The following is a 15,985-nucleotide window of genomic DNA, read 5'->3' on the forward strand; positions in this document are numbered from 1 at the left end:
CATCCAATTATCCGGTGCTCTTTGTCAGACTGGCCTTGCCCCTTCAGAAGCACTTTGATGATTTGTTGAAAATTGATGGGCCGTAAATGCAAGGGTTTAAGATTCATTCTCTTCATTTGGTCTCTGTTTGTCCTTACATGTGTACCACACGTGACAGTTGCTTAAGGTGAGTTTGGAGGTATAGTAGGGTTCGCTTTCTAGCGTGGCAGACCTGCTTTCTTACAGATAGCAGTCTTGGTATAATCGGCAGGTGGGGGTTGGGGGCCAAGCAGCCAGGGCCTCTGGAAGAGATGTACTAACCTGATCCCTGAGAGCCACCCTTAGAGATTAGTTCCCCATGGATTCTGGAGGGACATGGGTATGCAGATAGGATGTGATTCCTCACTGATTTCTCTCTAATTCTTCCCATTTCTGAGGGAATCATACTAAAGACTTTTGCCAACTTTTGATTTCTACATTTGGGAATGATGTTGAATGTGTGTACATGTCATTGTAACTCCCTAGTACATTGACCCCCTTTGTCATGATGAGATATTTCTCTACTGATACTTCTTACTTTAAAGTACGTTATATCTGATATTAATGAAGCCAGTTTAGCTTCTTGGGTTATTGTATGTACATTATACTTTTTTTCCTTATATTTTTCAGCTTCTTTGTGTCTTCAAATCTAAATTTGCTTTCAGATCTTCTTGTTGGACCTTGCATTTTTATAACCTCTGCCTTTTCAGACATTAAACAAAATTTTTAGTGACCATTAATACCATTTCATTGTCACTATTTTTTTTTTTAATGGTACTGGGGAATTGAACCGAGGAGCACTCTACCACTGAGCTATATCCTCAGCTCTTTTTATTTTTTATTTTGAGACAGGCTTTTGCAAGCTGCCCAGGCTGGCCTTGAATTTGTAATCTTCCTGTCTCAGTCTCCCAAGTTGCCAGGATTAACATTGCTATGCCACCATACCTGGCTTCTGCCATTAATTCTGTTTTGTTTTTAAGTTGTAGATGGACATAATACCTTTATTTATTTTTTTTTATGTGTGCTAAGGATTGAACCCAGTGCTTCACATGTGTTAGATAGGTGCTCTACCACTGAGCTGTAGCCCTAGTCCTGCCATTAATTCTTTAATGATTTTTTTTTAGTCATTTTCAAGTTGCTGCTTTAAGCATTACAATATGCATCTTAATTTATTACAATCTACTCCAGGTTAATATTGATTTAATTCCAGTAACATAGATAAACATTGCTCTAATACAGCTCTATTTTCTTCTTCCTCCTTCAAATTATTATTCTGTGTATTATATTTATATGTTATAAACCCAGCATATTAAAATTATTGCTTTTTTAAATTTCATAATTTTAGAGAAATTATAAGCAAAGACAAAAGATAACATGTGATATTTTCCATTTGCCAGCTTGCTTACCTCTTCTGACATTCTTTTTTTTTTTTTTTAATTCTTTTTTGTGTGTGGGGATTTGTATTATTTCATTTTGTTGTAGGGACAGACGAGGCAAGGCACCAAAGATAGCAGGACACAGTTTTATTTGGCTGCAACCAGGTTCAGAGGGCAAAGCTTTTGCTGTAATCAATCAAGTTCAGGTAGTTTCAGAATTTTATACCCAGCATGTAAGGGAAGGGGCTCAGAAGTTCACAGTCTGCAGAAGTTCACATAAAAGCAGCTTTTTCTTTCACTGTTCTGGGCAAGTTAACCCTTCAAGTACAGCTCTTGAGAAGGGGGGAGCTTCTTCTCCCCTTTTTTCCCTCCCCTGCCAGCTGTTACCATGGAGCCTAATAGGTAACTTCTCCATAGAAATGTAGACATCTCTATGAAACTCCAGCTCAAGGCCAGAGGCCTTGTTAAAGGATTTGTCTTTTTTAATCACATTTTGCATTTGCAAACATACTTCTACAAATTATTATACTGGAAACATGTTTGTGAAAAACAAGTGAAAGGGCTTTGAGCACCTGGAGTGCTGATTTCTTTCTGGCCAGTGGCCAAGTAAAATAGAGCAACAGGAAAATAGGAAGTTTAACTACATTGAACTTTTTGTAGAGACTCTTTTGCTTATAGTCTTAAAATCAATTATGGTGAAAATTTCTTGAGAAGCTTAGTTAAGATTTTTTGTTAAGGAGAGGGTGCCACTACAATTTCAGCTGAAATACATCCTTTAGTATTTCATGTAGGACCAGTTTGCTAGCACTGAATTTTCTGTTTTTACATATAAATGTCTTTCTTTTTTTCTTATTTTTTAGAATAGTTTTAAGTCACAGCAAAGTTCAATAGAAGGTGCAGAGAACTCTACGCCCCTTGCCTGCACCTCACATCCTCCCCCACCATCAGAATCCCACACAGAGGGGTGTAGCTGCTGGACAGTCAGTCCTCCACACAGGCCTGTGCTTCTTTATGGAGGCGGACTGCAGGAGCCTCCAAGGTGGTTATGTACATCTATTTTAATCCATGTTCAGCTTCCTTGTATTTCTTAGATCTGTAGATTAATGGTTTTCATCCCATTTGAAAAGTAAGAGTTTCAGACATTGTTTCTTTTAAGTTTTCCTCTCAGAGACCCTTCCGGCTCCTGTCCCTGGGACGACTTTGCATACATGCCGGTGTGTTTGCTGCTTTCTCCAAAGATTTCTGACTGTTTTCCTTTTCTCTCTCTCTCTCTCTCTCTCTCTCTCTCTCTCTCTCGTTTCTTTTTAAATATTTTTTAGTTGTCAGTGGACCTTTATTTTTTATTTATATGCGGTTCTGAGAATCTAACCCAGTGCCTCACACATACTAGGCAAACCAGTGAGCCACAACCCCAGCCCTTCTTTACTCTCGTTTCTGCTTGTCTTCATATGGATAATTTCTGTTCCCCTAATTGGAGTTCACAGATTCTTTCTCCGCTGTCTGTGTGTGCGGGGTGGGGGTGGGGTGCTGGGGATTGAACCCAGGGCCTTGTGCATGTGAGGCAAGCACTCTACCAACTGAGGTACATCCCCATCCCACTCTGCTATCTTAAACCTGCTTTTAGAATTCATATTTAGGGGCTGGGGATGTGGCTCAAGCGGTAGCGTGCTCGTCTGGCATACGTGCGGCCCGGGTTCGATCCTCAGCACCACATACCAACAAGGATGTTGTATCCGCCGAGAACTAAAAAATAAATATTAAAAATTCTAAAAAAAAAAAAAAGAATTCATATTTCATTTTCTTTATAGTTACTGTATTATAATCCCCCTGTATGTTTGATCTCTGTTCTCCTACTTGCCTTACATCTCTAAACATGTTGGAGCTGCAGTTTTGCATCTTTTTCTGCTAATCCAGTATGTAGAGCTACTCAGGAGAACCAATTTCTAGTGATTCGCTGTCCTTTTCCTGCAAAAGTGTGGCTCACACTTTTTCTTTGCATGTCTCATACTTTTTGGTTGAAAACTGGTCTTTTAAAAATGTAACAACTCTGACTTTCCCTTTGAGTGACTGTTCAGTGAGGTTTTTGCTTCTGTATGTTTTAGTGCTTACCTAGACTTACGTTGCAGAATCGGTTTCCCCCATATGCAGCAGCTAATACATCAGCTCATGTTTTTACTCTGTTTTCGTTTTTTAGCTTGTCTGATAAAGGTCTTGCCTTTGGTTGCTTAGCTTGTTGGGTCAGCTAATGATTTGGACACAGTTCACCTATAGACCTTTAACACCCAGGGTCTCAACATGTGTCAGAGCATCTGTGTATAGGTGGGGAACAGTATCTGCACCCCAGCCAGCTCTCAGGTCACCTGTGGAATTCCTTCCTCTGGGCTCTGAAGTCTTCCTTGTGTGTACACTGGGGTCTCCTGGTTAGCTAGCAAGTGTGGGCAGCCTGAGGAGCCTTCCCAAGCTCTCTCATTTTTAGAGTCTCCCTAATAGGTTTTTGTCTCATCTGCCACTCACCCCAAGACACCAACCCCAAGCTATCAGGGTTATAAACTTCCCTGCCCATTCCCCACTGAGTCTGCCACTTCTGTTGGTTCACCTCTACTTGTCATGGAGTTGCCCTCTTTAGCATCAGGACAGGTTTTCTCCAGCAGCGGCTCTGATGATACCTCTGGTTACTGTTCAGAAGCTGGGGTGGAAAGAGGGAAAGGCCCCAGGCAAGAAATCCAACTCAAGTTGCAGCTATCTTACAAGAAGAAACAGGGTTCTCGATATTCTGCTTTGGCTCATTTCTAGAGCTTTAGAATGGCTGCCTTTGGCATTTGTGCTCAGGAGGAAGCTGAGTTGTTAGCCCTTCAACCCACCTTTGCCAGAATCCTGCCCCTTGGCTTCCATGTGGAGATTCTGTGCAGCCACCAATTGAGCAGTAGGAACCCAGTGGAGCAGAGTCACCTAGCGTTCAGTTCTTGTTCCCAGTTCCCTCTTGCAAAGTGACATCTTTGTCAGGTCCTTGATCTCTGCAGTCAGGCACAGGACATAGGTTGATAGCTGCTACCTCAGCATACCACCACCTGGGAATGGGGAGCACCTCTCCCCTCTTCGCCACTTCTGAAGTCCCAGTCCCTGGGGTTCCTTCTTCCCCCTCAAGCGCGGGGTGGGGAGCATGGGCAACTCAAGAGTGTCAGGACACGCCTCATTCTTGCCTTCTTATTTGCTTCATAACTGCTTGGCAGAATGTGACTGACATTAACTTATTCATACTAATTTTTAATTTTTTTTTGTAGTTGTAGATGGACAGAATGCCTTTGTTTTATTTTTATGTGGTGCTGAAGATCAAACCGAGTGCCTCACACATGCTAGGCAAGCGCTCTACCACTGAGCTACAGCCCCAGCCCCTAATTCGTATTATTGTTTGTTTCACATTAAACAAGTTCTTTGTTTCTTTCCTTTTAGGCTGAACAAGCTCCGAACACTTGTGAATGTCATGTTTGTAAACAAGAAGCCTCTGGGCTGACAGGGTCAGCAGTGACGGCTGGAGCCCTTCCTCCTGGCCATCAGTTCCTGAGCCCAGAGAAGCCTACGCCCCCTGCACTACATCTGTACCCCCACATCCATGGACATGTGCCTCTGCACACGGTTCCACACCTGCCTCGCCCTCTCATCCACCCGACCTTGTATACAGCACCTCCTTTCCCACACAGTAAGGTAAGCTGGGCCAGAAGGCCCTGAAAGCTCACTTACCTATAAGATCTTGCAGGATTGCTTATTTAAACAGTGTATAAAACTGGCAGCTTGTACAGAACAGTGTCTGCTCTTGATAGGAAGGTCTGTGAATGCCTGCTTTTACCATGATCTCTCAAGTGGTTGTAATTTTGAACCTCCACATTGTTAAAAACAATCATGAAGGTCATGATTTATACATTCAAAGTTAATTAGAACATAGATGCTGCTGCTACCCAGTTAAACTTGGTGCACTTCACATGAGTCTGCTTATCTACTTATGGCCTCCAGAGCCTGTTTCTTGATGTGATGGGCAAAGTCATTTGAACAGTCCCTCTGACCTTGGGTGGGCTCTGCAGGGTCTAAGTGAGTATGCCTCTTAGCCTGACAACTCACCAGCCTACAGAGGAACTGCAAGGGCAATGTTGTAGAAAATCATATCACCCTAAGGTTGTAGAAGAACTGAAGAGCACAGGAGACCCAAAAAAACGAGGTGTGCTAGGAGCTCATTCACAGTAAGCTCTAGAAAATGACTGTCTTGATGTGTTTCTTCTTAAAGTACCCTGTGGGTATATTTAGTGTCTTTGACTTTGCAGCAACCCAGTTGTTTTCATTTTTTATGCCTTAGGTAGCTTTGCCTCTAGCTGTTTTGAACTTATCTTTGTTGACTCTCGCCATAATTTTGATTGTTTTCTGTTTTTATTTATACCAGTTATTCTGGTTCAAGGTTATCTCTAATCAGTTAAAAAATAGTCTTCTCAAAACTCTACTGATAGATTATTTTAAACAATGATTGTAAACAAGTGAAAAGGAGGACATGGCATGAAAGAGCCTGCTCAGGCTGCAGGCATGCTTCTCCTCCAGGAGTTCACTTGCACAGTGGGGTGTGTTTAGCATGACAGTAGGTTTCTTCAGTAGGTGTGTGTGTTGGCCAGGAGGAGTTCAGGTGGGAGAGTTACCCCACAAGCTTAGAAAAGAGGATAATAGGTTTGTTGTATTCTGCTACTGTAAGTTCTCAGCAGCTACTCAAATTCATGCTTAAGTTTTGTTAGATTGAATGTTTTCATTTTGACCATTTGATGGTATCTTTGTTCACAGCATGCTTTTCAGAGCATTTTTCAGGTATATGGTAAAGCTAGGCTATTTTCACGTGCACTCCATTTTCCTTTGGATGAGTGTGTACAGTTAGGAATCCATCTAGTCCTTCTTGCCTTCCCTAGTCCTAAGATTTTAGAATGTTCCTTATATTTGTTCTGGTTGAAGCTATTCAAGAATTAGTTTCTAAAAATATTCAAGTCATGTGATGAAATAGATTATTCCCCAGGCTGTGTGGCCTAGCATATGCAAAGCCCTGGGCTCAATCACCATTTGAAGAAAGAAAAAGGAAAAAAAAAAAAAAAGGAAATGGATTATTCCCAGTGCCTGTTGGGACACTATAGTTAAAAGCCGATCTTTTCTCTGACTTTAATCTTCTCTCCGGGAATTATAGGTAGTCTATACAAGTGTAAAAGCAGAAGAAAAACATTTTTTAGGACCATCAGCTGTACCTGATGTTCTTTTGCCGCCTGCTAGACTTTAGTGCCATAGATAAATGTGAGAAATTCATGCATAGAAAGACTAAATATAGGGGCTGGAGTTGTAGCTCAGTGGTAGAGCACTTGCTTAGCATGTGTGAGGCACTGGGTTTGGTTCTCAGCACCGCATATGAATAAATAAAATAAAGGTCCATGGACAAATAAAAAATATTAAAAAGAAAAAAGAAAAACTAAATATATAGAGACGGGTCAAGTGATATGTAGTGGTGGCCACATAGGAGCTTAGATATTTGTAGAAGACTTTTTTCCAACTACTTTTTTTTTTTTTTTTTTGCTGTTACTGATGCATTAGTTTGAGACCCTTTTTATTTGGAGACATAAGATGCCTTTGACACTTCAATTGTACTTGGTGTGGAAACTTTTGTATTGTCTCCTGCCAGGTGTTACAGAACTAGTTTGTTACTTACTTGGATGTTGCACCTATTGTGTTAACAGCCCGTGGGAATTGTTGGAGACTCCTTCTAGAAAAAGAACAAGCTGTTAGAAGGACACAGACTTCTCTTCATCAGGAGGATTATTGTGTGTGGTGTTCCCAACCCAGTTGAGAGGCAGTGGGTGGGTGCCGAATGTGGAGGGAGCTCTGGCCTGCCTCTGCTTCTGCATCCATTTTTGGATTGTGAGTTCTGCTGTGGTGAAGTCACAGAGAGTGCCTTTAAGACTTGATGGCACAGGAGTTGTAATTCTTTTAATTCATACTTTGCCATTGTGGGTAAATATTTAGTACCCAAAATGTTTATGACGACTACTACAGAAAATTAATTTTCTTAAAAAAAAAAAAACTTGGAACACTTATTTCTATTTTCAAATGTCTTTATACCATTAATATATTTAATTTATATGTTGAAATGTTCAAGGTGGTTGCAGAAGAAAATACAGTAAGAAATACTAGAGAAAAAAAAAACTATATGTACTAGGGAATTTAATTTCTAAATATGTGAAGATTTCCCAACTATCTTTCCGTTATTTACTTTAATTCCGTTGTGGTCTAAGAGCATATATTGTGTGATTTCTTTCCTCTTTTTTCTTTTTTTTATGGTGTTGGAGATTGGTCCTAGGGCCCTCTGTATGATAAGCAAGCACTCTGTTGCTAAGCTACATCCCACCCCCAATTTCTACTCTTTTGAACTTACAAGAGTGTGTTTTGTGGGCCAAAATATAATATCTCATGGTGAATGTTCCCTGTGAGGTTGAGAACGTGTATTCTGTTAGATAGAGTACTCTGTAGATGCCCATTATATTTAGTTGATTTATGGTAGTATTGAATTCAGCCATGTCCTTTTCTGCCTCCTGGATTGGTCCCCTTTTGATAAAGGGTATGAAGACTCCAGCTGTGACAAGGGATTCATCTGTTTCTCCTGGCAGTTCTATCAGTTTTGCTTACATAGTTTGATGCTTTGTAGTTAGGGGCTCACATTTAGGATCACTGTGTCTTGGAGAATTAACCCTACATCACTAAGTAATAATGCCCTTCTTTATCTCTGAACTTTTCTTGCCCTGAAATCTGCTCTGTCTGGGACTAATGTAGTTCTTCCAACTTTTTTGATTAGTGTTTCCATAGTATATCTTTCTCTATCCCTTTACCTTTGTGTCTGTGATAAAATATGCGTAACATAAAGTGTATCATCTTAACCATCTTGAAGTATTCATTTCAGTAGTATTAAATACATTTATAACTTTGTGCCACTGTCACCACCATCCATCTGTAACTCTTTATATCTTGTAAAACTGAAGCTTTATCCATTAACAATAATTTCCTTCCTCCAGCCCCTGATAACCACCATTCTACTTTCTGTCTCTGTGATTGTGAGTTTCTACTTTCTGTCTCTGTCATTTTGAGTTTCTAAGTACCTCGCATAAGTGAAGTCAGACAGCAGTAGTAGTCCCCTTTTTTCCTGATTGGCTTATTTCTTCTAGCATAATGTCCTCAAGGTTCATCCATGATCAGCGTGCTGTAGAATTTACTTCCTAAACAATGTTCCATTGTATGGATACACCAAATGTACTTGCCGTCAGTGAACACTGGGCTTGTTTCCATATGTTAGCTATTATAACTAATCCTGCTGTGAACATGGGCATACATATATTTCTTTGAGACTGATTTCAGTTCTCTTGGGTATATGCTTAAAATTGGAATTGCTGGATTATATGGTAATTCTATTTTTATAGAAATATGGTAATTCTGTTTTTACAGTGTTTGAGGAACTGCCATATTCTTTTCTACTTTGGCTGTACCATTTTGTATTTTTACTAATAGTACATAAGGATTTCAGATTCTTCACATCCTCATCAGAGCTTACTATTTTCTGGGGTTTTTTGTTTGTTTGTTTGTCATTTGTTTTTATTTTGTTTTTGAGATAGGTCTTCCTGTTGTTCAAGCTAGCCTCAAACTCCCGAGTTCAAGTGATCTTCCAGCCTCAGCTTCCTGATTATTACAACTTAAGGCGTATATCATGGTGCCCAGTTCTATTTTCTGTTTTTTGGGTAGCTGCCATCCAATGGGTATGAGGTGGTGTGACATTGTAGTTTTGATTTGCGTTCCCCTAATGCTAGTGATGTTGAGCATCTTTTAATATGCCCACTGGCCTTTCCCCCCTCCCCCATGGGGTGCTGGAGTTTGAACCAGGACTTCACTTGTGCTAGGCAAATGCTCTACCACTGAGCTACAGCCCCAGCCCCTGGACATTTTTGTATCTTCTTTGGCAATTGTCTATTCAATTCCTTTGCCCAGTTTTAATCAATTTTAGAAATTCTCTATATATTCTAGATGATAACCCTTTATCAGGTTATGACTTACCTACAGTTTTCTTCCATTCTGTGGGTTACATTTTTACTTTGTTGATGGTGTCTTTTGATGGACATTTTTTAAAATTTTCATGAAGTCCAACTTGTGTATTTTTTCTTTTATTACTTTTGCCTGTGGTGGTACATCCAAGAAATTGCCAATCCAATGTCATGAAGCTTTGGCCTTATATTTTCTTAGAATTTTATTGTTTTATTTATTTATTTATTTAAAATATTCATCCTTCAGTTTTAGGTAGACATAATATCTTTATTTCATTTTTATGTGGTGCTGAGAAATGAACCCAGCGCCCCACGAATACCAGGCGAGCACACTACCACTTGAGCCACATCCCCAGCCCCTGTTTTAGGTTTTACATTCTGATTTTTTAACCAGATCGAGTTAATTCTTATATATGGTGTTAGACAAAGGTTCAATTTTATTTCTTTGCATGTAGATATTCAGTTTTTTTCAGCCCAATTTTTAAAGACTGCCCTTTTCCACATCAAATGATTGTGGGCCAGGTACGGTAGTGCACACCTGTAATCCCAGCAGCTAGGGCAGCTGAGGCAGGAGGATCACAAGTTCAAAGCCAGCGTCAACAACTTAGGGAGGCCCTAAGCAACTCTGTGAGACCCTGTCTATAAATAAAATACAAAAATGGGCTGGGCATGTGGCTCAGTGGTTCAATCCCCAATACCGGTTCCCTCACCACCGTCCCCCAATATGTGCAAGGGTTTATTTCTAGGTTCTCTATTTCATTCCATTGACTTGTGTGTCTGTCTTCATTGCGAGTACCACACTGTTTTGATTGTTAGAGGTTTATAATGCTTTGTAATCAGCAAGTGCAAGTCCTCTAGTTTTGTTTTCTTTCAAGGTTGTTTTGGGTTTTTGGGTCCGTGGAGGCTATATATGCATTTTAGAATGGTTTTCCTACTTTTGCAAAAAAAAAAAAAAAATATATATATATATATATATATATATACTGATTTTTTTTTTTTATAGGAATCACATTGAATATAAAGAAAACTTCAGGTAACCTGGGCATTTTAACATTAGACTTCCAATCCATGAATGAAGTATATGTTTTCATTTTTCATGTCTTTTTCCCTTCTTTCAACAGTATTTTATAGTTTTCATTATAAAAGTATTTTATTCTTTATGATGCCATTGTGAATGAGCTATTTCTGTGTTTTTTTCAGATTGTTCATTGTTGATGTATAGAAACATAACTGATTTTTTTTAGCTCTAAATAGACACAATACCTTTATTTTATTTATTTATTTCTGTGTGGTGGTGAGGATCAAACCCAGTGCCTCACATTTGCTAGGCAAATGTTCTATCCATGAGCTATAGCCCCAGCCCCAACATAACTGATTTTTGAGTGTTCACTTTGTATCATCTTCCAACAGATTTATTTTCTTCTAAGCTACAACCCCAGCCCTCTATCTAATCTTATTTATTTATTTATTTATTTTGGCAGGGTGTGAGGGGAGTACTGGGGATTGAAATCAGGGGCACTCAACTACTGAGCCACACCGCCAGTCCTATTTTGTATTTTATTTAGAGACAGGGTCTCACTGAGTTAGTGCCTTGCCATTGCTGAGGCTGGCTTTGAATTCATGATCCTCCTGTCTCAGCCTTCCGAGCTGCTGGGATTACAGGTGTGCACTATTGTGCTCAGCCTCCTTGCTCTAATCTTAATTATTCCATTTCTTCTGCTAGTTGTGGGTATAATTTGTAAGAATTTCAAATTCTTAAAGTCAGGCTATTGATTTGAGATCTTTCTTGTTTTCCTGTTTTTGTTTTTTCAGTGTTGAGGGTGGAACCTAGTGCCTTGAGCATCGTGGGCAAGTGGTCCACTACAGCTGCACTCCCTGCTCTTTCTTGTCCTGCTGTGTCCAATCTGCTATGAGCCCCTTTATATTATCTTAGTGCCTCTTATAAGGTCTTCATTATCAACACCCCCTTCCCCCTGCTCACAAGGGCCTCTTTCCCTTGCAGCCCATAACACCCTCCTCACATGAGAGCCCTGGCTGACCACACTCCCTCTGCAATCCTGCTGTTTCTCTGAGCTCCCGAGGGTTAACATGATCTCACCTGCTCTTCATACTTGAAAGCTCTCTAAGTTTCCCATCTCCTCTCTCAGTTCTGTGTTCTGAATGATTTTTTGATCAATCTACCCATTAAATGATAGTCTAATGGTGTCTGTAAGTTATAATTTGAGCTGTAATTCTTATTTCTAAGCTTTATGTTTTTTCAGATACATCTCACTTTTTATATTTTTTCTTTCTTTCTTGATTTTCTTTTCTTTTTCTTCTTTCTTCCTTTCTTTTGTCTTACTCTCTTCCTCCCCTCCAACCACTGAGCTACATCTCCAGCCCCACCCACCTATTTTTAAATTTTGAGACAGTCTTGCTCCTCTTCCTAAGGCTAGCCTTGAACTTGTGATTTACCTGCCTCAGCCTCCTGAATAGCTGGGGTTACAGGCATGCACCACTGTGTCCAGCTTCCTCTTTTCTTTCTGTACGCATTACACAAAGTTATTCTGTGCGCAAATGAAATCCAGAGGCTCTAAATCTATTTTGTTGTTTCTGTGACATCACTCAAGCATGCTGTTTTCTTATATTAGTTTTATCTTGATGTCAGGTTTTGTGCAGTTTTCTCTGTGAGAGCCCAAGACCCTAACTGGAAGACACCTTCCTTAAGAGAGTTCCCCTCTGTAGATGCCAGGATCCAACCCAGTGCTGACCCTCTGAGGCCCTCCTCTGGCCAGCTCCTCCAGGCCCCACATCAGTCAGTCTCTGTGGCTGTGTCATTCCCTTCAGGTCAGGCAAGGTCCCTTGCCTTCACCTGGGACCTTCTTGGCACTTCTAGTAATTTTGTAATTGCAGTTGGTTGTTTGTTGCCAGGGCCTGATCGTACAGATACCTGATAAAGTCCAGGCCTGGGGAGCAGCGGCTTGGAGCGGAGAGAAGAGAGGCAAAGGCAGGAGGGCAGGTGACATGTGCCTGAGCTCCTTCTCAGACCAGGTTTTCTCCTGCTGGTCCACATGGTCTGAGGTTGCAGGTCTCCTCTTTGTGGGGCCAGAATTTGTGCTGGAACCAAGGCTTCCAACTCTAAATAATGTCCTTTTCATCCAATATGGAGAGTGTGTGTAGAATAATCACTGTACTAGTAAGGGGGGGGTCCTGGCCTCTGAGGGAATTCAGTGCCTCGCCTGGCAAGTGGGGTAGCTGGGTATGACTCTGAGATTGCTTTAAGCCTTAGGCACAGCCACTGCAGAAGTGTTTAATACTGTCAAAACACAGCAAGGCCTTTTTCCACTTCATTCTAGGCCCTTTTTCAATATAGTAATTGTTTTACAAAACAATTCCATGTATAGTGTCCATTCAGGCTGAGGTGGAAAGACTCTGTTGAAAGTAAGGGCATAAGTAGACAACTAATTTGGGATTGTGTCATGTTTGATCTGTATTTTATTTTAGAGGCAAGAGTATAGTTCTACCAGCCTGAGAACCAGCAAGGCCAACTTAAAGGTGGTCCTTTTGCACCTTTTTTTATCTCTAGAAAGAGTGTTGAAAGACCTCCATTAGGCAGAAACAAAGAAGTGCTCATCTTAACTTTCATGTTAAATGAGATGTCATTGACATCCCCTTGGGTGTGAACAGTCTTGTCTTCCTTCTGCTGTCTTGGCTCTTTGTCTTTCACACTCATATCCCAGAGAGGACAGGCTGGGTGCCCAGCTCCTGGGCACACTTCAAAGTACGCTTATTGATGGTGTCTGATTGTGTTAGAGCTTTCACTTAAAGAAAAATTAATTCCTATAAATTAATTCTTTTGTGTCGAAGTGGAGAACAGTTCAGAACTTACATTAATTGAAGCATTGTGGATTTTGTGTAAAGAAAAAGTCATTATCCACATTTTGAAAGACCTACTTTATAGTTAGATTGTTGATATTTATTGAGGCATTGCCCAGAATAAGAATAGTCTGGCGACAGACAACTACTTCTTTCTGAAAGAAACCTTTAAGCTCTCTTGTGTGAAAACAGTGGTGGTGGAGGTGGTGGGGGTGGGGGATTACAACTTTTTTGGTTACTGATTCCCCTTCCTTTTGCCCTCTATACCTGGGCCTGCGTCTTGAGTAGGAGAGCTTCTGAAGAAAAGTGTAAGTAGAATGTGTAGGATCATCACTGTATGCTTCCAATATTACTATTTAATATGCATTTCCTTAATCTTCTGAACTGCATTCTGCTCAATAAAAATTTATTGAACACCTAGTATGTGCCCGGCCCTGTGCTACATTCTAAGAAAACCAAAATCAGTAATTCTGATCCCAGTTTTCAAAGAGTTTGCAGTCTAAAGATAAAAACATCAAAATAAAACATCAAAATGTTCTGGCATGCCTCATGTATCCTGTGAGTGCAGAGTAGAGAAGTAATGCTGGAGAGGGAAAGCTGAAGCACCTGGGATGGTTTCACAAAGCAGGGGACACTCTGCAGTAGGGCTTTGAAGGCGAGAATTGTATGGACCCAAGAATGGGACGGGTCAGGTGTCAGCCAGACTGGCCAGAGGTGATACCAGACACACACAGCTGTGTCTGAGGAAAGTCTTAGGAAGCACCTAAATGGCTCAGAACCCTGAAGGCAGTGGCTCTGAGCTCACCTGCTGACACATCTCTAAGCCAGCTGTGAGACAGAAAAAACAGGCCAGTTTGTACCTGGCAGGTGTTTCTGCCACTTGGCAGAAGGTCCCCAAGACTGTTTTTTATCAGCAAAGTAGCTTTAGCTTTTCACTACTTTGTAGAAACTGGGGTCTGCTGAAATAGGATTCGTTGTTCTCCTTTCTCTGTGACCCCTGGGGCTCTCCTGCTAGAACAGCTAGTTTGGGCCCTTGCTTTCAAGTCACAAGTTTCTGCTCCGTCATGTTCTCCCTCTGCCTCCTTGAGCCCCCAGAGGTCAGTAGACGCACTGAGCTATGATGGTGGCCTGAATAGAGTTACTGCCCACTTGTTCTTTGCCCCAAAGCGTGTGGAAGAATAGGCCCAGTTGGGAGGGTTTGGAAAGTTAATTGGTTTGTGTCTAGGGAACATAGTCTTAGAAAGTAATAGTAATTCGTCTTCACAATGACCAAATGCTTACTGACTGCAGGCCTGGCAATGTACAAAACTCTAACTAAAAACCCTGGAGATGAGAAAACTAAAGCACAAAAAGATTGAGTGATTTTCCTGAGGTCACACAGCTAGTAAACGGGAGGCTGAGACGGGGCTTGGTTCAAATCCAGCTCTGTCACTGACCACACTGCCCATGGTGGAATCAGAACTGGTAGTCCCTGCACTAGACGCTCAGTTGCTCTCATGTCTGAAACCTCTGGAATTCTCCTTTCCTCCCGCCTTCACATCTTTGCTTCATCACCCCCATCTCCTCACTCACTGACTCAGCGCCATCTCTTCTTTGGTTTGTCCACCGTATTGCCACAGCGTGATTTTCTTGTTAAACTGCCCAGATCATCTCCCTTGCTGCCTGAGACCTTCTGTGGCATCCCTGCCTATTCAGAATGGAAGCCACACAGTTACTCTTAACCATGCTGTTGCCCACAATTATGGAGCCTGTGGGGTGTGGCACTGTTGTCCCTGTGCTCTGTCTCCTTTCCCTTCACCACCTGCCCCAGCCAGGCCCTCCGGATTCTGCCAAATCTTCACTTGCAATTAGGAATCTCTAAAACTCTCCATCTGAGTGTACAGGGCTCACTGTGTCTTGTTTCTGCATCCTGCAGGGTGGGGGGTGGCCAGACGTCCTTCTAGCACCTGTAGCTCATCCAGGGTGAGGCTGTCTGTGTACACCTGGACACCTCGTTCCAGCAGCTCCTCAGTTCTGCTGAGGGAACACTGTGCAGTATTGCCTGTTCCTTATGGAGCATGCATAACTTGGGGGATGGCAGACATAAACTCAGCAAGCTATAAGTCAGTCCTATGTTACAGCTGTGGCGAGAAAGGAAGGTCATGGTTCTCCATGAGTGTAGCAGGACACTCTACTGGTCCTGAGTGTTGGGTCTTCTTAGTGAGAGCAGAGACAGCAATGTCAGCTTCTCTGGGAAATTAATGTCTGGGCCAAGGCTGTAAGTGAGCGTAAGTGAGAGAGGTGAGAACTGAGATGCGTACATCCCATAACATGGACATGGCCTGAGCAGATACCAGGGGAGGGAAGGCCTGTGCGTCAAGGGGATTGGTGAGCAGGACAAAGGGAGGCAGGTCAAGTTCCCTAGGGTCCCACAGGGCCAAGGTAAGGACTTTGGGTTTTTTGTTAAAAGCAGCAGGAATCTACCTCAACTTTCCAAGCAGGGAATTCCAAAAAGATGACTGGCTGCTGTGAGGAGGACTACAGGGGGCCAAGTGCAGAAGTGGAGGCTCAGCCACTATAAGACCCTGAGAGGTAGACAGATGGGCCTGGGTCCTAGGCATGGACCAGGGATAGGAAGGGCCCAGGACACCTGGTGTGTGCCAG

General features: G+C 41.7%; 1 protein-coding gene across 3 annotated transcripts in view; it reads left to right on the forward strand.

The window, feature by feature from the left end:
- The window catches only part of FAM193A (family with sequence similarity 193 member A), a 151,089-nt gene that overhangs the window by 103,515 nt on the left and 31,589 nt on the right, over positions 1-15,985 (forward strand). For all 3 annotated transcript variants that reach the window (XM_081304586.1, XM_081304587.1, XM_081304588.1), the window contains one exon: positions 4,845-5,096. In XM_081304586.1, coding sequence (XP_081160712.1) covers positions 4,845-5,096 — 252 coding nt within the window. The remainder of the gene's footprint in view (positions 1-4,844; positions 5,097-15,985) is intronic.

Source organism: Spermophilus citellus (genome assembly GCF_964194105.1).
Source record: "Spermophilus citellus genome assembly, chromosome: 8".
Lineage (NCBI taxonomy): Eukaryota > Metazoa > Chordata > Mammalia > Rodentia > Sciuridae > Spermophilus > Spermophilus citellus.